Here is a 20,249-nt window from a genome sequence, read left to right as displayed (position 1 = left end):
ATATATATATATATATATATATATATATATATATATATATATATATATATATATATATATATATATATATATATATATATATATATATATATATATATATATATATAAATATATATATATATATATATATATATATATATATATTTGCACGTAGTACTTTTCACGCAAAACATTTTGCGCGTTGCTTCTGTATATGCTAAATTTTGCGCGCAAATAAATTTTTTTGGCACAAGTGCGTTAAAATTAATACCCACAAAAATTAGTAACAATAACGTATTTATTAACTAAAACTTTTCACGGAATATTATAATATCTCGCGATTATCGAGAACTGCCCCATTGTTTTAGCATTTCTATTGTTTCCAATTTTAGCATAGCACCAAAGAAACAATGCTGGTACATAGTTCAAAACATATATATAGTATTCACCTTTAGAATTGATTTAAAAATTGAGTCAAAAAAATTACTGCAAAAAATTGGCAAAAAAATTCTAAGTCGAAAATTTCAGAGACAATCCCGGTCAAAATATATTGGCAGTAAGCTACAAAAAGTGCAGTATAATCCTGTAGGTTATTACAGTGTAAAAAACGTGATGCGAATTTAAATACTGCTAACTACGTATGAGCCTTCCGTTGCGGAGGATATACAGTAGTCTCTCTAATTAACAGACACAGGCACAAGGAATTAACGAACCATTGTGTTTTTAATAGAATATTTATTGTTGCCGCTATTATAAACATTTAAAAATAACCAAACAACCCCATCAACAAGACTTTTTTTGTTGATAATCTGAGACAGTTGGATTTACGTATTTTTCTGTGTTTTCTTCATCTCTTTTTGACCGGAACGCCCATAATTCCTTAAAGAGACAAAATATGCAGGATTTATTGAATTAAGTTAGAAAATACCAACTTTTTAAAAGGCGGTACCTCTATTGTTTTATCATTAATTAATGTCTAAATCTTGGCTTGACGCTGGCTGTGTATTTTTTCTTCAAATAAATGAAGGCTGAATTAGATTTTGCGGCATCAATAACGGAGCATGTTTTCCTGTGCTTTATATTTTAACCATAGGATATATCTAGGAAGAAAATTATTTGAGTATCCGTTTTAATAATTTTTTACCTGACTTATCTGTGTTTCAACTAGCTGATATTTCTCAAGAAGCATTGGCATACCCAGCTAACTAGTCAGCACGCATACAGATTTTAATTATTCTCACCTTGGCAGAATGTTCTCAATATCGCTCTTATTTTTATTGTCTTTCATCACTAGAGAGATTTGTATGACATGTATTAATCAGCACCATAATTCGATTTAACAATTCGACAAGGTGTTTGTCAACAAAATGTTGAAATAGTTTTCCGAGTCGTCGACTTGGTTCAGCGAGTTGTCGAATCACTTTATCGAGTCTCAGTTTAAAACATCGTATTTAATTGATCGTGACATCGAGTTAGTTTGTTATGAATAGGCGAAAATTGAATCAAAAAAGGATGAGACGACCATAAAACAATTGTGGCCCTTATTTTTTATTTTGCGCAGGGCTTTTCAACAAGATAATTAACGAAAAAAATGGAAGCTGGAGTAGCATATGAAATAAAAGTTTTATCGCAGTCAGCTAGAAAAAAGTTATGAAATATAAAAAAGTATTCGTTAACCCATAGAAAATTTCATTGGAAAGAAAGTAGTAAAATTTACTTAGGACGGGGTTATTGCTATGAATATAGATATGATTATGATATCGTTTTCAATTACAAAACTCCTGTTTGGCAGGTGAGTAATATAATATAAGATAAAAAAAGAAAAATAATTTTTTTACTGGTTGTTATCCGTATCCATAGACTCTTTATGTTGTTTCGGTAGAGTGGCTGTTTGTGGAAATGTACTTCACAGCATTTGAGGTCGACTGACATTCGGTACATTTTTCATACAATTTTACAACCGGATTTTCATTTAAAAAATAATAAGCGTATCGTACAATCAGTTGATCTGACTGGACAAACTTGATTATCTGGTCGATATGTATCGATACGTGAAAAAGTAAGTTTTAATGTTTTTTTTCGTAGTACGTGTATCAAAAATTACACTAAAAAAAGAATAATTAAAAATAGTTTTGAACCAATCATTGAAAACCTAAATAATACGATACGATACCTTGTATTTCTAAATGTAAATCCGACTTTACATGACCGCAGATTTTAGCACTTGATCAATTTTTTGCAAAAAATAGTCGTCCACTTTAAAGCAAAATTAAAAACAATAAAATATTTATTACGTATATATTCTCGTATATATTCTTCTTTAATACGTACATATTCTCCTTGTGTTTCCCTCCAAGGTAATGAGAATATGCGATTATATATGGCAAAGCACAAAATTTATCACCTTTTTTTTTCGGAGAATTTCCACAACTTTCTTTATTAAACTATACGCATTATCCATAACAACAGCAATTCTCCTCAAGAAAAAAACAAGTAAGACTTCTGCAGGAAAGTCAAGTCAAGGTAGCTCCATTTGTAGTTGGTTAACCTACCTAACTAAATATTTAAAATCTTTGAAACTAAAATTCTTTAATTGATATATTCCATCTGCAAAATTTTATTTTGTTTATGATGCGTTGCATTCCAGTTTTCTGTGTCATTAGTAATTAAATAAAACCTGTATTTAATTTCTAATGCCCGCCTCAGGACGACTACATTTTTGTTAAAGGAATTTCTGCATTTGACATCACCATTTTTAAACTCGTCTATTTAATAATAATCGTATGCAACGGAAACACGAAATACGAGATTTAAAAAAGGTGAACATTTGAATTTTTCTACGGGCTACCTACCGACTAGACATAATAAGCCATGTTCTGTCTTTTTGTACGCATGAGAGATTCTTCGATCTTGCCGCAAAGTCCTTTAATATATTATATATATTATTTTATTTTGTTATATTTTGATAAATATTGTATTTTATTTAATACTTAAAATGTATTGTTATGGTTAATAATTTAAAAAAAATTAAAAACAAAACACAAAAATCAGAAATTGTAAGATTACAGTTTGCTAATATTTATATAAACATCCGTACTTGGGATTCGTTCATTTGATAAATACTACACAAAGTTCTAGCGATGACAGCATTATTTGCTGGACGATCTAACGTTGCAGTTTATATGCTTTTGCATGCTAAAATTATTATATTGTCTCTTTTTCTAACCATATATAAATCTTAAAAGAAAACAATTTTAAAATTTTAGCTACAAACGTAGATTTTAAGGGAGCATCCTAAAGCCAACTAGTTAGTCTTTGGAATAACATCCATATATTGTTTGTCTGTTCAAAATGGTAACTTACATCCTTCAGATCTTACCGCATTTTTGAGAACAATTTTTAAAGGGATATTAAATTAAGAACAGCATTATAATCGAACCTGTAATTACAGTAATAACCCCGCCTAAGTAAACTTCATTGTTTCATACTAACCGCCAGGCAAAATTCCAAGAAAAAACGATGTGGGAAATATCCACGATGGGCGAATACCCATGAATTCTCCAAGCACTAATGGTAGCCGTATTTTGTTCAAAATGGCAGCTGAATTGCTACTATATGTTAAGGATGCTCGAAATAGCGATGCTTAGAATACGCACAAAGAGTGATGATGATAATCTTAGGACTGGAATGTGTACGACGGGCTAGCCCGTGAATTTTACACGGATTAACGACTATCCATTATATATCATGGCATATTACGCTTAAAACATACATATTTTTGATTTTTAGGTTAGAACACAAGAATAGCTCAAATGTTTGGGAATAAATGTGGGTAATGAATGGATAGAATCTGCGTCCCTTTTAGCCGTTCATTCCTACCGTGCCTTTTTAAGTTTCTTTTTCTTTCTCTGTTTAAGCTTTCTTTGTTTTAGCCCATTAAAATGACATTTTTATTTAATTTTTGTATTTCACGTTTTAAACTTTGTCAACAGATGCAATTATTTCTTATCCTGTATGCAATATAGCTAGGAGTCGAGTGTATTGCCGGGGAGGGCCTACTCCCATAACTTCTCTTTTATTACGTTGTAAGTTTTAAGTCATGGATGTCGCATGAAAATTAACAATCTGATATTTTCACTTTGACATTCACTGAAATTTTGTGCTAAAATCAGTGTTCACAGATACATAGTTAAGCAAATATCTTTGGCAATGTTTGCTTAAAAATATTCAAATTAAATATTCTTTGGATACTTGAGAAACATTATAACATTTTAGCCATAATCCATTAACTTTAGGAGGCGCTAAAAATAAAAAAAGTCCAAAAATTACTAGGCCTTTTTAATCAGACGTAGTGATTATGTTGTTGGAAACACCGAACCACTTACTTGAAATTTTACTGAAATTTCTTTTCGGTCTTTTTATTCCAAAATGAAAAAAAAATGGTCTGCAGTAAATTTTAGAATCAGTAAGTTAACGGTTCTGATGTTGTTAAAGAAAGTATTAAAAAAGGAGTTGATTATTAATTAATTGGCAATTTCCGTTCTTGCAATCGGCAACGTGGGTTAATCTGTACCACTTATTATGAAAAGCCAATCTAATTTCCGATACGAAATAGATAGTCAAGCCAGATAATCAAATAAACGTTCGATCTCTTTCGTCTCTTAACTAATCAAATTCTCGTGATGCAACAAAATAAAAATATGATGTGTTTGTTTGTAAGCAATAAATGGAAATAGGATTAAATTTTTCGTCTTCATCAATTTTCAGTATTCAAGGGTAAGCTTTAATATTTCTGTTAAGGGTAAATTTTAAAGAAAAAAAATTACTAATTAAAGCAACAATGAACAACAAACAACAAAAAACAACAACAAACAACAACAAACAACAACAAACAACAACAAACAACAACAAACAACAACAACAAACAACAAAAAACAACAACAAACAACAACAAACAACAACAAACAACAACAAACAACAACAACAAACAACAACAAACAACAACAAACAACAACAAACAACAACAAACAACAACAAACAACAACAAACAACAACAAACAACAACAAACAACAACAAACAACAACAAACAACAACAACAAACAACAACAAACAACAACAAACAACAGCAACAAACAACAACAAACAACAACAAACAACAACAACAAACAACAAACAACAAACAACAACAACAAACAACAAACAACAACAAACAGCAACAAACAACAACAAACAACAACAAACAACAACAACAAACAACAAACAACAAACAACAACAACAAACAACAACAAACAACAACAAACAACAACAAACAACAACAAACAACAACAAACAACAACAAACAACAACAAACAACAACAAACAACAACAAACAACAACAACAAACAACATTTGTTTTGGCTGCAAATAAATGCTTGATTAGGTACGTAATAAAAGAAGTATTTAGATTTTATAAGTTAATGAACTTCCTGTCTTGAACACGGAAAGTTTGGGAGAAGTTTGCATCATCAGAAAATCTAGAAATCCAAGAGATTATTTTCCATGTCACCAAAGCACTCTGGATACTGAATATATTGGACATATGGACTATCTACAAATTTTTTTTCTAAGTTAGATATTTTATTTCTAAAAGTAAATAAAAAAAGGTTACCGTAAGCGCTCGATGTAATGATGTGCTTCCTTTAAAAAGTATTTCTTAAGGAATGACAGTTTTTACTTGACATAGATAAACATGAACTAACAGTACGAAGCGTTGTCTCAGGTATGTACAATTTTAAATGAAAAAAACTGAGTACCTGATCAGGATAAGTGAGACAACCACAGCTTCTTGTTTCCAAACCCTTTTATAGGGGTTTGTTTAGTTTATCGAGTATGAGCATAAAAATAATGATTTTCTTTGGAAATATAATACAGTACATATTAGAGGACTACCAATGCACTTTTATATCCCTAAAACTATGCAATTTATGTATTAAGCTAAATTTTCACTTACATTTTTTTCTGCCTCGACGCGGATCAGTAATTTATTGATTTGAACTTCACTATTGCTTTGTAGCGGATTCGATCGAAAGAAAAACTTCTAAGAACTGAACCGTTTCTTTCTTTCTTTCTTCTTTAAGATCTATACTTCTTCGAAAAGCATCAATTCAACTTTCGCTCAGAATGGAGAGGAATAGATAAGGTCAAAACATTTTGACTCATGTCTAGACAATGTCTTCTCGCATGCGCAGGACAATTTACAGGATTTACAACCAATATTAATGATCATACGTCAACGTATTATGATCCTGGTAACCAATCAACTACGAGCGGTTAAGACAGTGCATTAACTGGCAAATACCAATATGATTTATTATATATTACACAAGCCATAAGTACAGATCAAGTTTGTTATTTTTTCAAAAAACAGGTTTCAGAATTGCATTTTAAGAGCTTCTGCGAAGTTTTAAGACACTAATGCTGATGATGCAAGATATGGTCAGGAATAAGAAGTACTCGTTTATTTAAGTAGCACGCCCTTGATAAAACTGCAAGGCGTGTGCAATTTTAAATAAGTACGCAAAAAAGTTCGATGCATGATGAGTCTTGCACAACAACAAACTACAGCACAAGTGCATTTTACACAAATATAATAATAAAAATGCTACAAATACCAAAAAACATACAAGAGCAAGACTTTAGAATCTACAACCGTTTCCGAACCATACAAGGGCATTCTGACTTACCTTCCAATAATAGCTAGGCATGCATGTAGCATTCTTCTACACTGAGTTTTGGCACACATGGACTTGCTTTAATACCTTTAAATGAACTGGAATTCGCACCTATAGAATCTGCAAGAATTTTCAAGATAAACATGCAAATCCAATGTGCTTTGTGACTTTAGTATTGCCAAAACAATTTCGATCAACAAGTCCTTCGTATACTACATTTAACTGTTTTGTAAGTTCCTTTGAGTCAATTTATGGTTTCTTGAAAACACGAATGCCCGGCTCATAACATTTAAACATGTTATGGGTTTTAAACCATATTTGGCACCTTCTAGCCTCTCACATGGCTTGTGTTAACCTAAGCCATGTGAGGAAAATTGAGGAGGTGTGGGCTGTTGGATGTTACATGGAGTTGTCTGGTAAAGCGCAGCCCCTAATTGAGTCTGCGTAGCTCAAAATGAGCATTAAATACTCATAGGACTCCCCATCTAAGCCATGGCACCTCCTGGAAATAATAGAAAGGGTATATCCCTTAATATATGTGAGGCTAGCCATATAAAATATCTATTTATCCATGCAGAATTAACAGTGGACTCTCTATGACTCGAACAGCCACGGGGAATTAGAAACCGTTCAAGTTATAGAGAGGTTCTGGTAATAAAGTGTTGGAAGTTTTTCCAAGTTTTTGTATAAATTTTGTATAAATGGCCAATTAAGCATGATTTTTCTCCCTTTTCTGCTTTACGTTTTGTCCCAGCAACAGACGCCATGATTGTAAAACTTTAATACCAAAGAATCATGTTTACGTTTTGTTAGAGTGACATTTGAATCATTTAAGATCCCTCACACATGTAGATATGAAACAATCGCATCAGTTAAGACTTATTTACGTTTACAGAGCCAATACAATGCAAAAACGACTTGTAAGTTCTCGATACATGTTACGACACTGGAGTTATAGAGAGGAAATACCCCAAGAGACTGAAAAAACATTTGGGTAAAGGAGAGATTCGAGTTATAGAGATTCAAGTAATAGCAAGTCCACTGTATATACAGTACATACAGTATAATTAGCCGCTCATACAACTACTTATACAATAGAATTTTTTTTTTTACCTAAATTTCCACACTTCTCTTTGTTATCAATTTTCCTATAGCCATCTATATTTATATAGACCCACATAAAGTTGTGCTTCAATTAAAACCAAAAAAAGAAACAAGAAACCATTGTGCAAAAAAGTTAATTTTACTGCATTTAGCAGTATGTCGTGTTACTAAATAACAACACTATTCCAATTTCAAGAAAAAACATGGAAAAGATGCAGTTAGCTAACTGTAAAGAACACAAAGAAGCTAATTATACTAACCGTAGCGTCTAATAATCCTGCATCGCCTAACTATATATTCTGTTACAGGCTAATCATCAGTTCACTCTGATTGTTCGGCATAAATAACAATAAACTTTTGTTAGTTTCGACAACTTTTCTGCAAAAATTAAAAATAAAATCCTGTGAGAATATACATATCCTTTTATCGGATAGAAGTAGCCCCTTTTTCCCATAAGAACAGGAGTTGGGTGTCCACAGCCATGAAAATATTACACAAAGCAGGTTTTTGGCTGCCGACTCTTTTAAAAAAAAAGCAGTCTAATCAAAACACTATTTCATGTAGTTACCTAGCTAGCTAGCTCGATAACTAGCTAGGCAGCACACTTTTCTCAATTATATATAAATTAATTCTTACCTAATAAAATACACGAATTTAAGAAGCTCCCCAGCTACATCAATGAAGCTTCAACGAACACTTTTATTCATGGCCGTACATGGAATGTTCTGGCCATGCGGAGAGAACACAAAGTCTGTTCAGGTTGGTCATTAAATTGGCAAGGATTAAAGTATTTAGCGAGCTATTGGAACCACGATGTATAGATAAACATCTTTATTTATTCCAATTATGTTTTTCACAAAGCTTTAAATTTTTTTTTATTTATAATGTCAACAATAAGAAATGTGCTATAAAATATCATTTGTAAAAATATTAAAAATATACTGCTCGAAACACCATGTTTTGGTTAATATTTTGAAAATTTCATAGTCAGAAATCCTCTCGTTTTTCAATGTTTTTCTAACAAAATACGCCATTTTTATAACAAATCGTTGCATGCATCATGGCGTGTAAATACATTATCTATGTCGATATAAACCAATCGCATTGCAGAATTTATGTCTACTCAAGGTACTGCATTTTTGAGAGCCACGAAATAGGTCGAGGGTTTCTGAATCATGATTAACTGCTATATAACTGTTCGTCTTGTGATTAACCAAAAGTGAAGGCTAGCTCTCAGCTACTATTTGAAGTTTTTTGTTCAATAATGTTTTCTACTTGTGAGTAAGTTAAAGATATTTCTATGATTTATTGTTTTCTTTATCTTTGCAGGTTCATTCTTTGTTGCATCATTTTTAAACCTGATTGTTACATAATCTTGTTAACATTAAGTAAACGAAAAGAAATAAATAAAGTTGCGCATAGGGCGCCATTTTGAAGAAAATAGGCAAGATCATAGGTAAATCACAACGTGCGGCCGTTGCGTTGTTTTTAAAAAACTAAACTCACGCAACAGCGGCTCTAATAAAAACACAGGTTACAGACTTTGATAATCCCATTCGGACAAAACAATCGGCAGATATATTTTGTTTTGCACTTCTTGGGAAAATTTTATATTGAAACAAGAACTTTGGTTTAAGTAAATACATTGTCTTAAGGCTGTCGTAACCACGCCTAGCTAAAACTAAGATACAGGATATGTGTGACGGGTAAGAATATGATGGTGGAAGTATGTACGACCGCCTGGACAACTAGTATTCAAAAATTACGGCTTGTGATAAGGTCGCAGGGGCGAATGTTACCCGGATATTTGTATATCATTTTTGCGTCACAAAAAGATAAATACGGCTATTACAAAAGAAGCTTGCCCTTGGGTGATTGTTCCTCGGATACCACTTTTGCGTCACAAAGCGAGAATAATTAAGAAAGAAGGTTGGTCTTGGACTTCGCCCATGTAGTTTTAATTTGCATGTTGTACGTAGATGCCAAAAAACCCATCTGTATAAGTTTCTAAAACAGAAAGTTCCAATCGTCATTTTAAAATTTTAGAATGATTCAATTGTAGAAGTAAAGGAAAGGAACAGAAAAAAATTTTGTTGTTGAGTTATGCAACATTGTAGCTATATCCGTTTTATGACAGTTTTATAAATAATATGTATGGTATATTAAGAAAGAAATATGTTTTTGTTTGCCAACATACTAAAACATCAAAACATTCCAAACCAAGCCCATATAATTTTATTGTTTCCTCTGTAATTGTGTTTGTGTGTTCCAAAGTAACTTGATCAGAATATGACAAATCCACAAGTATGCTGTTTCAGTTCGACGTCATACATTTTTGACAGTTTATTTTTAGTAATCTATTTTATATATTTTTTTATGCTTAATAAGCCAATCTTTCCTTACATTGATTTTTCCTTTGTGAAATAATAAATCTCGTATTTTTGAGAAGCAACAGAAGAAACATTGCAGAATGATCTACTTCGCTATATTTATGATCCTGCAGTCGTATTTCAATGAAGGTTAGTTTGTTTTTTTCGTTTCATTTACTATGTATGATACTGTGGTATATTCCTCTTTGTTAATTACATCGTAGTAACAATCAAATGATTCTTATAAATCGCAACTACTATTTTTAATTGTTTGAAAACGCATTGGGTGGCTTTATAAACACGTTAAAGGTTGTGCATGGTGGCGGTTTTATCGTGTGCAAAGTCAGACCACCAGTTCGACAAGATAAGTTGCTAAGAAATCAATCCTATTGTTACGCTGAACTCCAACAGAAAGTGTCAATTCGCACTGGTATAGTCTCTGGCATGCCTAGGGCAGAGATCTTTCGCAATGGACAAAACGCCTTAATACACGGCTACGATCAAACATAAAAGATTCTTAAAAGACATAATTTCACCATGAAAATGAAGGTTTAAAAAAAGTCTTTATTTTGTGGCTCTACAAAGATAAAATATCTGAAATTTTCTAAAAAGTTAGGGTCTGTAGGAGCTTGAAATTTGTTAAAAATCCCACTATCTGCTTAAAATTTAATTACTTGTGTTCCAGAGCGAATTTTTGCATTCTGTTTGAAGTTTCTGAAAGCTAAATAAAAGTTATTTAACATATTTTCCGGTTTTTACGTGGATCGCATAAAAAATTGCCCGAAATTTTGTTTTTTTTCCAATATTCAGGTAAAATCCGACAAAATCGGGAAATCGGGTTACCCACGTGTCCAAATTATGGAAAATGATTCTTGTTAATTAAACAAAGCTGTGTTGCAAGTTTCAAGTTCTAAGGATAATCCTAACAAGAGTTATTAAATTTCTCCATTATAAGAATTTCATAGAGATATTTAGGGGTAGTTTCGAGTAATGGCCAATATCAAAGCCTCTAAAAGGTATGGGACCTAAAAATTTCGCATGCAGGTGTCTAATAGATAAATATTGAAACTCAGTAAGTTTTATAGCCATATAATATATCAATAAGGAGTTATTAAGAAAAAGCCGTCAGGAATCCGCCCCCGGACCGAATAGGGTTGATTGCTAGTAATTCTCTAAAGTTCTGCGATTTTAGGAATGTACTTTTTTGTAGTTTTTTTTAAGAAAGTAACTTAATCAAGATTGTGGTTTACTAAATTAGCCATTTGCTTGCAAATAATTTTTCTTGTTTCATTATCGAACGAATCTGCGTTTTCACTTCGTGGTAATTTTTTTATGAATAATATATTAGAGTTTCTGTGTATACCACGGTCTTAAAAACAAATGAGGTGACAATCCTGGTTGCATTGAATTCTTTCGACTTCTTTGATTTTACTTATATTAGGGCATCATTTGTATTTATATTCCCTATGGGGTTTTACAGAAATCAGACAATACTAACTGGCGTGAATTAGACAAACTAATCTCAGTTTAATACGTTAATATACAGTATTAGTCGGTGGCTCGTGGAAAACATAACGGGTTTTCAAGACCTTTTTATACAGCATGGCGTGCGTCTCGCTTATTACGTATTTTTTAAAAAGGATTCTGATTACGGTTTGTTCTGCTTATTTCGTGTTTTCATACAGCATACTTTATTTTGCGAACCGACTTTTTCACAAAATTCTTCATGTTCAGAATTTTACGAGCATTAAATGTGTACTCTTTTATGTACCTGTGTTATGTTCAAATTCATGATATTTAAACAAAAATAGCTTTATTTCTTTGATATATAATGCAATTTACAACAATATAAAAGGTAGTATTGGCGATCTAGTTAAGGCGTTAACTAAAGTGATATAATTTCTCTGTATGATAAGATAGCAAGCACACAGCGCCAGTGGAATGAAGCTGAGATGGTGGGTGGTTGGATGGGTAGGTGGTATGTTTTATTAACAATGAAACTATTGGTGTGTTATTTTTTAACACGCTCATTTAATTGGCTTGGTCACGTGCTATTGTGATTTACATGATTAATTAAGATGGTGGTCCTTTTTGCGTATTTAGCATGAATAAATTCTTTTATTAGAAACATGGATATCTCAATAAATAACACTTTTCAAGGAGGTATTGTGCTCTTGTAAGAATATCGTACATGGTTGAATAACACCTCTCATGTAGCCTCATTCTCTTAAATCAATCCTAACAAGCAAACATTACGTCTAAATAATCTCTCTCAGTTGAAATACCACTTAAACTTAAACAAGGTAAAAAGAAGACAATGAAGACGTAATGTACTAGAATAGCACTTTCTTGCATTTAATTTGGTTGTTAATGAGAAAATAAATACATTTTGTAGAACACATGACTTGAATGAAAAAGGTCCCCTCTATCATCATGTAATATAAATTCAGTTGGAAAGCACCCTCTTTCTCAGTGCAAATAAATGTCTTTTAATTTACGGAAAGACATTTTTGCTATTTTTCAGTTTCACTCACATTGTAAAGAGGTACAGCTTCTACCCCCCCCCCCCCCCCCCCCCTAGCAAACCATAATATACTAAGGAAGATTTAAAAAATATTAAAGCAAACCAGTACATCAAAATTTGCATTTTCCAAATGCGAAAATTTTGTTGTTATTCTGACCTTTTGCGAGAGTAAATCATGCTAAGTATTTCTAACACGTGCGTGGTGCAATACTTGTGCAAACCAACAATATTTTTTTACATTATGCTTAAAGGCTGATCCTTCCTTGTTGAAATAGTTTCCTGGACAAAAAAATCCAACATTTAAATTAATTAAAGCAATATCCGGAAAAGTTTTATGAGTTGGATGAAATTCCAAAAGCTGAAAACTTTCAACCTTTTTTAGAATTTTCCCGAAAAATAGTTTTTTTCAGCCAATTAAAATGCGAGAAATACATCACATGTATAAATATTGGAGGTTAAGTAAATCTCTCTCGTAGGATAACAATAAAATTAATTGTCTATTTAGAGTAGTCATTTTTGTTTACATTGCCAGACATTACAAATTTGCCGCCATATTTAGATTCCGCCCTCCCGCTTTTTTAAAAGCTCCTTTATGCTATGTTGCATGGCTATAACACTTACTGATTTTTTAAATTATATCTATGAGACACCTGCACGCCAAATCTTTAGGTACCAAACCTCGCAAAGACTTTGATATTGGCTATTACTTGAAACCACCTGTAAAAACCTCTGATGAAATAATTATAATCGAGAAAATACAATAACTCTTAGAACTTGAAAGTTACTTTTTTCATCAAGTAGATAGTTTTATGTGGAAAAATTTAGAGCTTTCGGTGACGTCATAGTAAACGTGCTGACATAAGCAAAAATTTATTTATCCTATTTTGTTCCTTTTGGGACTTACTATAAGTGTGCCAAACTTGATTCAATCTGGACAAGTTATTGAGGGGAGCAGGGGGGCGGAATCCCCTTAAATTTCAAATGTCATCTAGCCGAGAGACCCAGCATATTTTTTTCCACCAGAAAATCAAAATAATTATGGTGTTAAAAATTGCGCTTGGTCGCTGACAGGTTTTTTGCGGTCAGAACACTTACTGTACATTTTGATTTCGAATGGATTCACTCACCTGAGCAAACATAATTAAATCCGTAATAATTTAAGAAGGTAAGATGTGGGCATGCTGACTTAGTGCTCATTGCTTAATTAATATTTCGTTTTATTTAAAGTATTTATAAATAACAAACATAAAGAGAAACTAAAAATAATTTTTAAACCCATCACTTATTATCAATGGAAACTAGAATTGCAGTGACAAAGAATACTTCCTGAACGTGATTATGTTAAACATTTTGCGGTTTCAATAAGGCACACCTAAAATCATGCTGAGCGAGAAAATGTTGTAATCTGTGTAAACGCGATTACAAACTCGCTGTTACTTTTGCACTGATCAACATCTCGTGGGATAATGAGGAACTTTTTTATATATACAGCACAAGTTAGAAATATGTAAATGTTGTGTTTGTAGTCTTTCCAGTGGCTTTCCCGTCACAGCTCTTGGGGTTTTTCTCTGTGTGGCTTTCCCCTGTGTGCGTTCGCCATTGGCTCGTTTCTGTACGCATGCGCAAAGTCACACAACTGGTGTGTAGATTGGGCGTAGGCGAACAGATGTGCAGTGAAGTCTTATCAACACGTGTTATCAGTGATATTGATATCTTTGTGGTTTGGGCTTATTTATAGTATTTTGGTAATTTCGTGAACCTGGGAATATTGTGTTATTTGAGCAATTCAAGAAAATAACGATATATTCGACTTATTATGTTTTACCTGGATCACCCTATTTCGTTAGAGAAACGAAACGCAACAAAAGAGAAATAAAGAAGTAGTTAAGTTATTTACGGAATGTTTTTCTTCCAATGCGTCATAATCACTTTTAAATGATTTACTAGACCATAATATTATTTCAAAACGCTAGTATAAAACTATTTATAGTATGCCAATTGCCAAGTGTCCATATCGATGAATTTGTCCAACCACATAATATAGTAGGTCATAGCTACATCACCTTAGACATAATTCACCGTGTTTAAAAATATATATCAAGAGATAGATGGCTGCATTCCAATTTTTTTGTTCTCTTTAGATTTCTTCTTAATCTCCTAGGTTAATAGACTCACTGGCTTAGCTTCGCGCAAAGTGGGATCGTGTTTTAATATTCTAATCCCATTAAATTTAATTCTGATTCAATGCAAGTATCAATAAAAGATAACGAGTACTATGTTGTTATTGTTTTTTCAACAACAAACAAAAGCCTTTATAATAATAGCCGTGTATTTTGTCTGTCTGTCCCTCCGTTTAAATAATTTCATTCCTTCATGTTAACAGGCGGACAAAATGCACGAAATAACGATCCAGGAAATATGTACGACGAGCGGAAATCTAAGGACCGGCGAACCTGTGACATTAATACGGGCTAACCACTAGTATGATAATATTACTAAACTGCTATTTAAGGTTTTCTTAAGTAACTCTGCTTAGTATGTCTTTTCGTTTCCCTTGCTTTTTAGTATTTTCAGAAGACAGAATTGATGCCAACAAATGCATCGCTTATACGGGACGCTGTACTGGTTTGATGGGGACAAAAGTTTTCATGGAAAGCAATATATCCTTCAAATTAAAAGAAAAAATTATATCTAAAACACTTCCTAAATTAAAAAAATATCCATTTGGTCCGTGTCTTGACTATTTTGAAGATCTACTTTGTTATTATTTTCACAAATCATGCGCGGATAGGAATGGAGAGCTGCATCTAATACAACTTTGCGGCGTGGATTGTTTAAAAGCTAAGTCAAAACCTTGCAACTGGATTGGACAAATTGTTCCAGAATATAACGATATCGTAAAAAATCTTAATTGTGATTCGTTAGTTATGAGTCATGCGTGCAAAAGACCTTTAAAACCAAGTACGTAGATTCTATAATATATATAGATTTGAATTCTTTATTTCTATTATTATTTTTGGTCCAAATTGTCTCTAATTACCTTAATTACCTTACAACTCTACAGAATCTTTTGTTTTTACATCTGCGCATAGATAGATGGGAAATTATTCATTAAATTTAATCTTTTAACCCACTACATCCTTACCTACTTTGTTCTGATTCAGTCAAATAATTCTTGAGACTTTCTACCTAGCTGTATATTGTAGCGTTTATCGTAATTTTTTTTGACTAGCATTCGTACCAGCAATAAAGAAATTTTGCAAAAACGAGAATAAAGAAAAAGGTGAGGCAATTTTCAGGTTTTTAGGATGAAAAGCTACCACCGCACAAACATCTTTGCTGTCCAACACTGGTTAGGTTATTGCAGTTAGACCACGATTAGCCTCAATTGTATTTAAGTACCATAAGATTATTTTCTCCTCCATATTTTTGCGGTTAACTGTTCTCATTTTTTTTGGTAGCTACATAAATATGTTTTTCTTGATTTAGTGTTAATTCGTCTGGTATTGGTGCTAAAATATTAACTTCCATAGACAAATGATTAACATCCTGTTATTTTTTAGATTCCTATGCTTTTGAAGTTACCAAGAGTATAAAGGAAGGCGAAAAAAATAATTCTTCAAGAACAGAACTTTTAATTCAAGACATTCCATATCAGTATCGACAAGGAATAAAAACATTTATGAAACCTTCCCATATTTACTGCTCCACAAATTATTCACACATCAACAACAAGGTCCCAAAATTGACATTGAATAATATTTTACCACTAAAAAATATTGGTCAGTTTTTACCACGACGTACTGGTTGGGTATGCGAATTTAAAACTATCGAGAATATTACAAAATATTTTGCAAAGCCTTTAGGAATAATACAACGTTACCCTGCGGATAAATTCCTAACCCTCAAAAATATGACATTACTTTTAATTCAGACTTCCACAAGAGCATACATGCAAGGTTCTGGAATTCATTTTTTATGTGCAATAAAATTTCAATATAGAATTTGGCCGCAAAATGAACGGCAGATCATTTTACATGCTAAGTCACGAGAAGCGTTACCTTTTCTTATTGTGAAGAGTGCGACAAAAATGAAAAGTTTGCCGGAGGAAATAGAGAAAGTGTTAAAATATCAGCAAAAGGATAATAAAGGAAATTTTGAGTTGGAGACAAAAATCTTTAACCCAACTTGGGATATACTCTGGCATGGTAATCAAAAAGTTACGGCATTTAAAGGAATCATAAAATCTACAGGAGCGCTAACATCTACTTCTTTTTCCACGGGAACAAATTTTGAAACTATGATTGGAGATGATCGTCGTTTTACAGTGATGAGAATGGAGATTGGAAACACGAAATTCCATCAATTTTTATTGGTAATCAATTCGTTTATACCAAACCTTTTATGGATACCTGTTTTAAAGATATTCAATTTTAATGAAGATGTTCACATCTACAAGGCAAGAAAGCACCAATTATATTATTTTATATATTACTCTTATAGAATTAAGGAGGAATATTTATCTCAAGGAAAATTTGTTTGTTTAAAACAAAAGACACAAGAAATTCAAGTTATGTCCATACACAAAAATTCATAGCAGACTAAGTGTGTAAAGTTCTCAAATGCTTGCTGCGACTAGAGTTTTGCAACAAAAATACATTTTATTTATGTCTTTACAACAATTCATAAGTGCTCTACTTTTTTGTATTTATTGTTCTTTTCAGATTGAGTATATTTTGTCCACTGGTAGTGTGGATATACCATACTGCAAATATTTGAGAAAACATTACAAGTTGGGAGGCGCTTTGCCAAATAACAGATTGAAACTCGGCTTATGGTTACAAATGCGTGGAAAAATCATCGAGTCTTACTACGGAATCAGTAACGTAGCTTTGGTGGATCGAAGCAGTCAATTCACAATGGAATTTACCCATATTTTGAAGCTGACAACCTTTGAAATAAAATTTGACATTCCAAATGATTTAGATTGCAACAAAAAGAAGGTTAGAATCTTGTTCTGTTTTTTTTTGGACATCATTATTCATTAGTATTGGTTTATCCAGCAAAAGTAGTGACGATAGAAAAGTAGATATAATTTTACATTTATCAACGAAGGCATTTCATTGTTTATTTTTCTATGTTGTTTACTTAAACTCTTTTCGTACTTCTAAACATACACGTATTTTTAGATATTGGCAGGGTACTACTTCGGTTGTTGTGACTTTATTCCTGTAAAAAAGTTGTTTAAATGTTTTTAGGTAGCACGTTAAAAAATTTTCACGATTACTAAAATTGTAATTTCAAAACCGCAGCTTAAAAAAATAATCTGTGGTATCTAATATTTCTTATGTTAAGGTTGCGCAGAACTTTGTCAGTGTTAGTACAGATGCTTATAAAGTAGTCGTTGTTAAAAAACTATTTATATAGTGTATTAGGAAGTAGAATATCCTGCTTACTACATCAAAATGTAAGCGTTTTTTTAATTATTTATTCAGAAAGAAGAAAAGAATTGGAAGATTTTTGAAAGGTTGGTAAAAATTCTTCAAAAACAATCCGATTTGAAAAGCAAAACAACACAAAAACTATTTGAATGTGAACGTTGTTGCCAGGGCGGACTAAAATCTTTATTGCAAATCCGAGGAAGATTTTACTCCAAAGGTTGGTACAAAGAAGAGGAGTTTCTTGACTTAGATATCACTGCAGTATCCAAGAACTCGAAGATTCACTATCATGTGAAGAAGTTGAAATTAAAGTCGGAAAATTGGAAGTTGATTCGACCATACCTGCCGAAAAACATTAAGAAAGCATATGAACAATCATGAAAGTTTTTTGCCACTTAACACACAAACTTAGACATGAAATTTTTATTTAATTATAGCTTTATTTTTCTCAATTGAAGTTTATTGTTACTGGTAAACGCGAAAGGAAAACAGAATTAAACTATTTGATATGCAATTATGAAAATAGCAACTTGTCAGTGCTTTATTATGAATCTTGAGACGCACTGTTGTTGACTAAATAAATTGTCTTACTGTCCAAAAAAGAGACCTGTACCTCAACAATACGCATGTCCAGAAAGTATTGGTTTTGCAATAGTCACATAACAAGATTTTTGCACAATAGTTCGATGTCGGGACTTTTGTAGCATGTCAACTCAATAAAAATTTCGTTTATGTTTCTCAGTCGTTTAGTCGTTTAGTTGGTTCATTGAAACAAGAAAGCACCAAAAAATAAAGCACTTAGTAGCTATCAAATACGTCAAAGTGTTCATTTATGTCGGCTACTATTCCCAAGTGAAATATTTAAGGGCATCCAGTTGTAGATTTTCACGCCATTCAATACTACTGATGTAAAATATCGCGTGTTACAACCGATTGTGTTCAACCTAGTCAGCTAGAATTGATAGGAGCCTGTCACTTAGAATGATTATGAAGTAACGTCATCATTTTGAGTGCTTCAACTAATACCAGCAACAACAATAAACGTTATTTACAACATATAGAGCGAATTAGGTTAAGCGTTTATCCCTTCCTGTTAAAATAATAATAATGTTTGTTATTTTAACAAATAATTACTAAATTCAGAAAAGATAATGTTTCGGTTATGAGCTGACAAAACAGCTAGTTGCAATGATAAAACTTTTTTTTAATGACGAACAGTAGTAATTGTGCAAAGGTTCAAATTTTTTACAAAATCTCTCCTTTTAAAAGGATTCTTACTTACAAACCGTGGGGTGGCACAACAACATGAACACAGTATAAAGCAACGAAATATATAACAGCAACAGCAGACAAATACAAGAATAAAAGATGAAAACAAATTAACCAACAAATAACAGTTCAAATTGAATCAAGGCAATACTAAAATAAATAAAACTTCTAACACGAGAATACTATTCCTAAAACTTGCAAAGTTATAATTATTTTAACGAATATATGTAACATGTAAGTAATGCAAGCAACCACCTGTGCGCCAGCACTTTTGAACCTGACCGTAGGTTTGCACAAGTGTTACGGGTGCCCAACACTCAACCTTACACAGATGTTTGCTGCAATAGTGAAGGAAAGTACCAGCCTTTTCTAATTTGGGTGATGTGTCAGTATGTTAAGATAAAAATAAATATTGACACAGGGCATTTAAAATACAGAATACGGTAGAGTTTCTATCCTTTTTGGGTCGTAATCGACGTGTTCACACCTTGAAGGAAAGAATACGGAAGTTCACACAAAATATATGTGTTTGACGTTTCAATATAATAATTAATAATATATGCAATGTGAAAATTACTTTGCAACAAAGACTGTTTAAACTTTCCAACTACTATAAAAATAAATAAATGAAACTATAAATGAAAAGCCCTTGCAGGCTAAAAGATTTCAGATTCTTGTTCGCGTGTAACTTTGTTCCCCATACCTAAGGTCGCCAGTAGCATGTTTTGTACAGAACTTTTACTATGTTGTTCCGTTTTTTGAAATAAATAGGTATTATCCCGTGGTATTATCGTGATTTGTGAAAAATAATACTTTAACAATACAGCATTACACTAAACAATCATAAGAAA

General features: G+C 32.2%; 1 protein-coding gene across 1 annotated transcript; it reads left to right on the top strand.

Moving 5' to 3' along the window:
* Positions 1-10,126: 10,126 nt before the first annotated feature.
* On the top strand, positions 10,127-18,631 carry LOC130644478 (uncharacterized). Its single transcript, XM_057450107.1, has 6 exons — positions 10,127-10,314; positions 15,254-15,649; positions 15,921-15,971; positions 16,252-17,147; positions 17,413-17,691; positions 18,184-18,631. Exons 1-6 carry the CDS (start codon positions 10,266-10,268, stop codon positions 18,508-18,510), a joined length of 1,998 nt encoding a protein of 665 aa, XP_057306090.1. The 5' UTR covers positions 10,127-10,265; the 3' UTR covers positions 18,511-18,631.
* The last annotated feature ends 1,618 nt before the right edge of the window (positions 18,632-20,249 follow it).

Source organism: Hydractinia symbiolongicarpus, chromosome 5 (assembly GCF_029227915.1).
Source record: "Hydractinia symbiolongicarpus strain clone_291-10 chromosome 5, HSymV2.1, whole genome shotgun sequence".
Taxonomy (NCBI): Eukaryota; Metazoa; Cnidaria; class Hydrozoa; order Anthoathecata; family Hydractiniidae; genus Hydractinia; species Hydractinia symbiolongicarpus.
The sequence above is the reverse complement of the archived record's forward strand: the minus strand, read 5'-3'. Positions and strand labels throughout refer to the sequence as shown.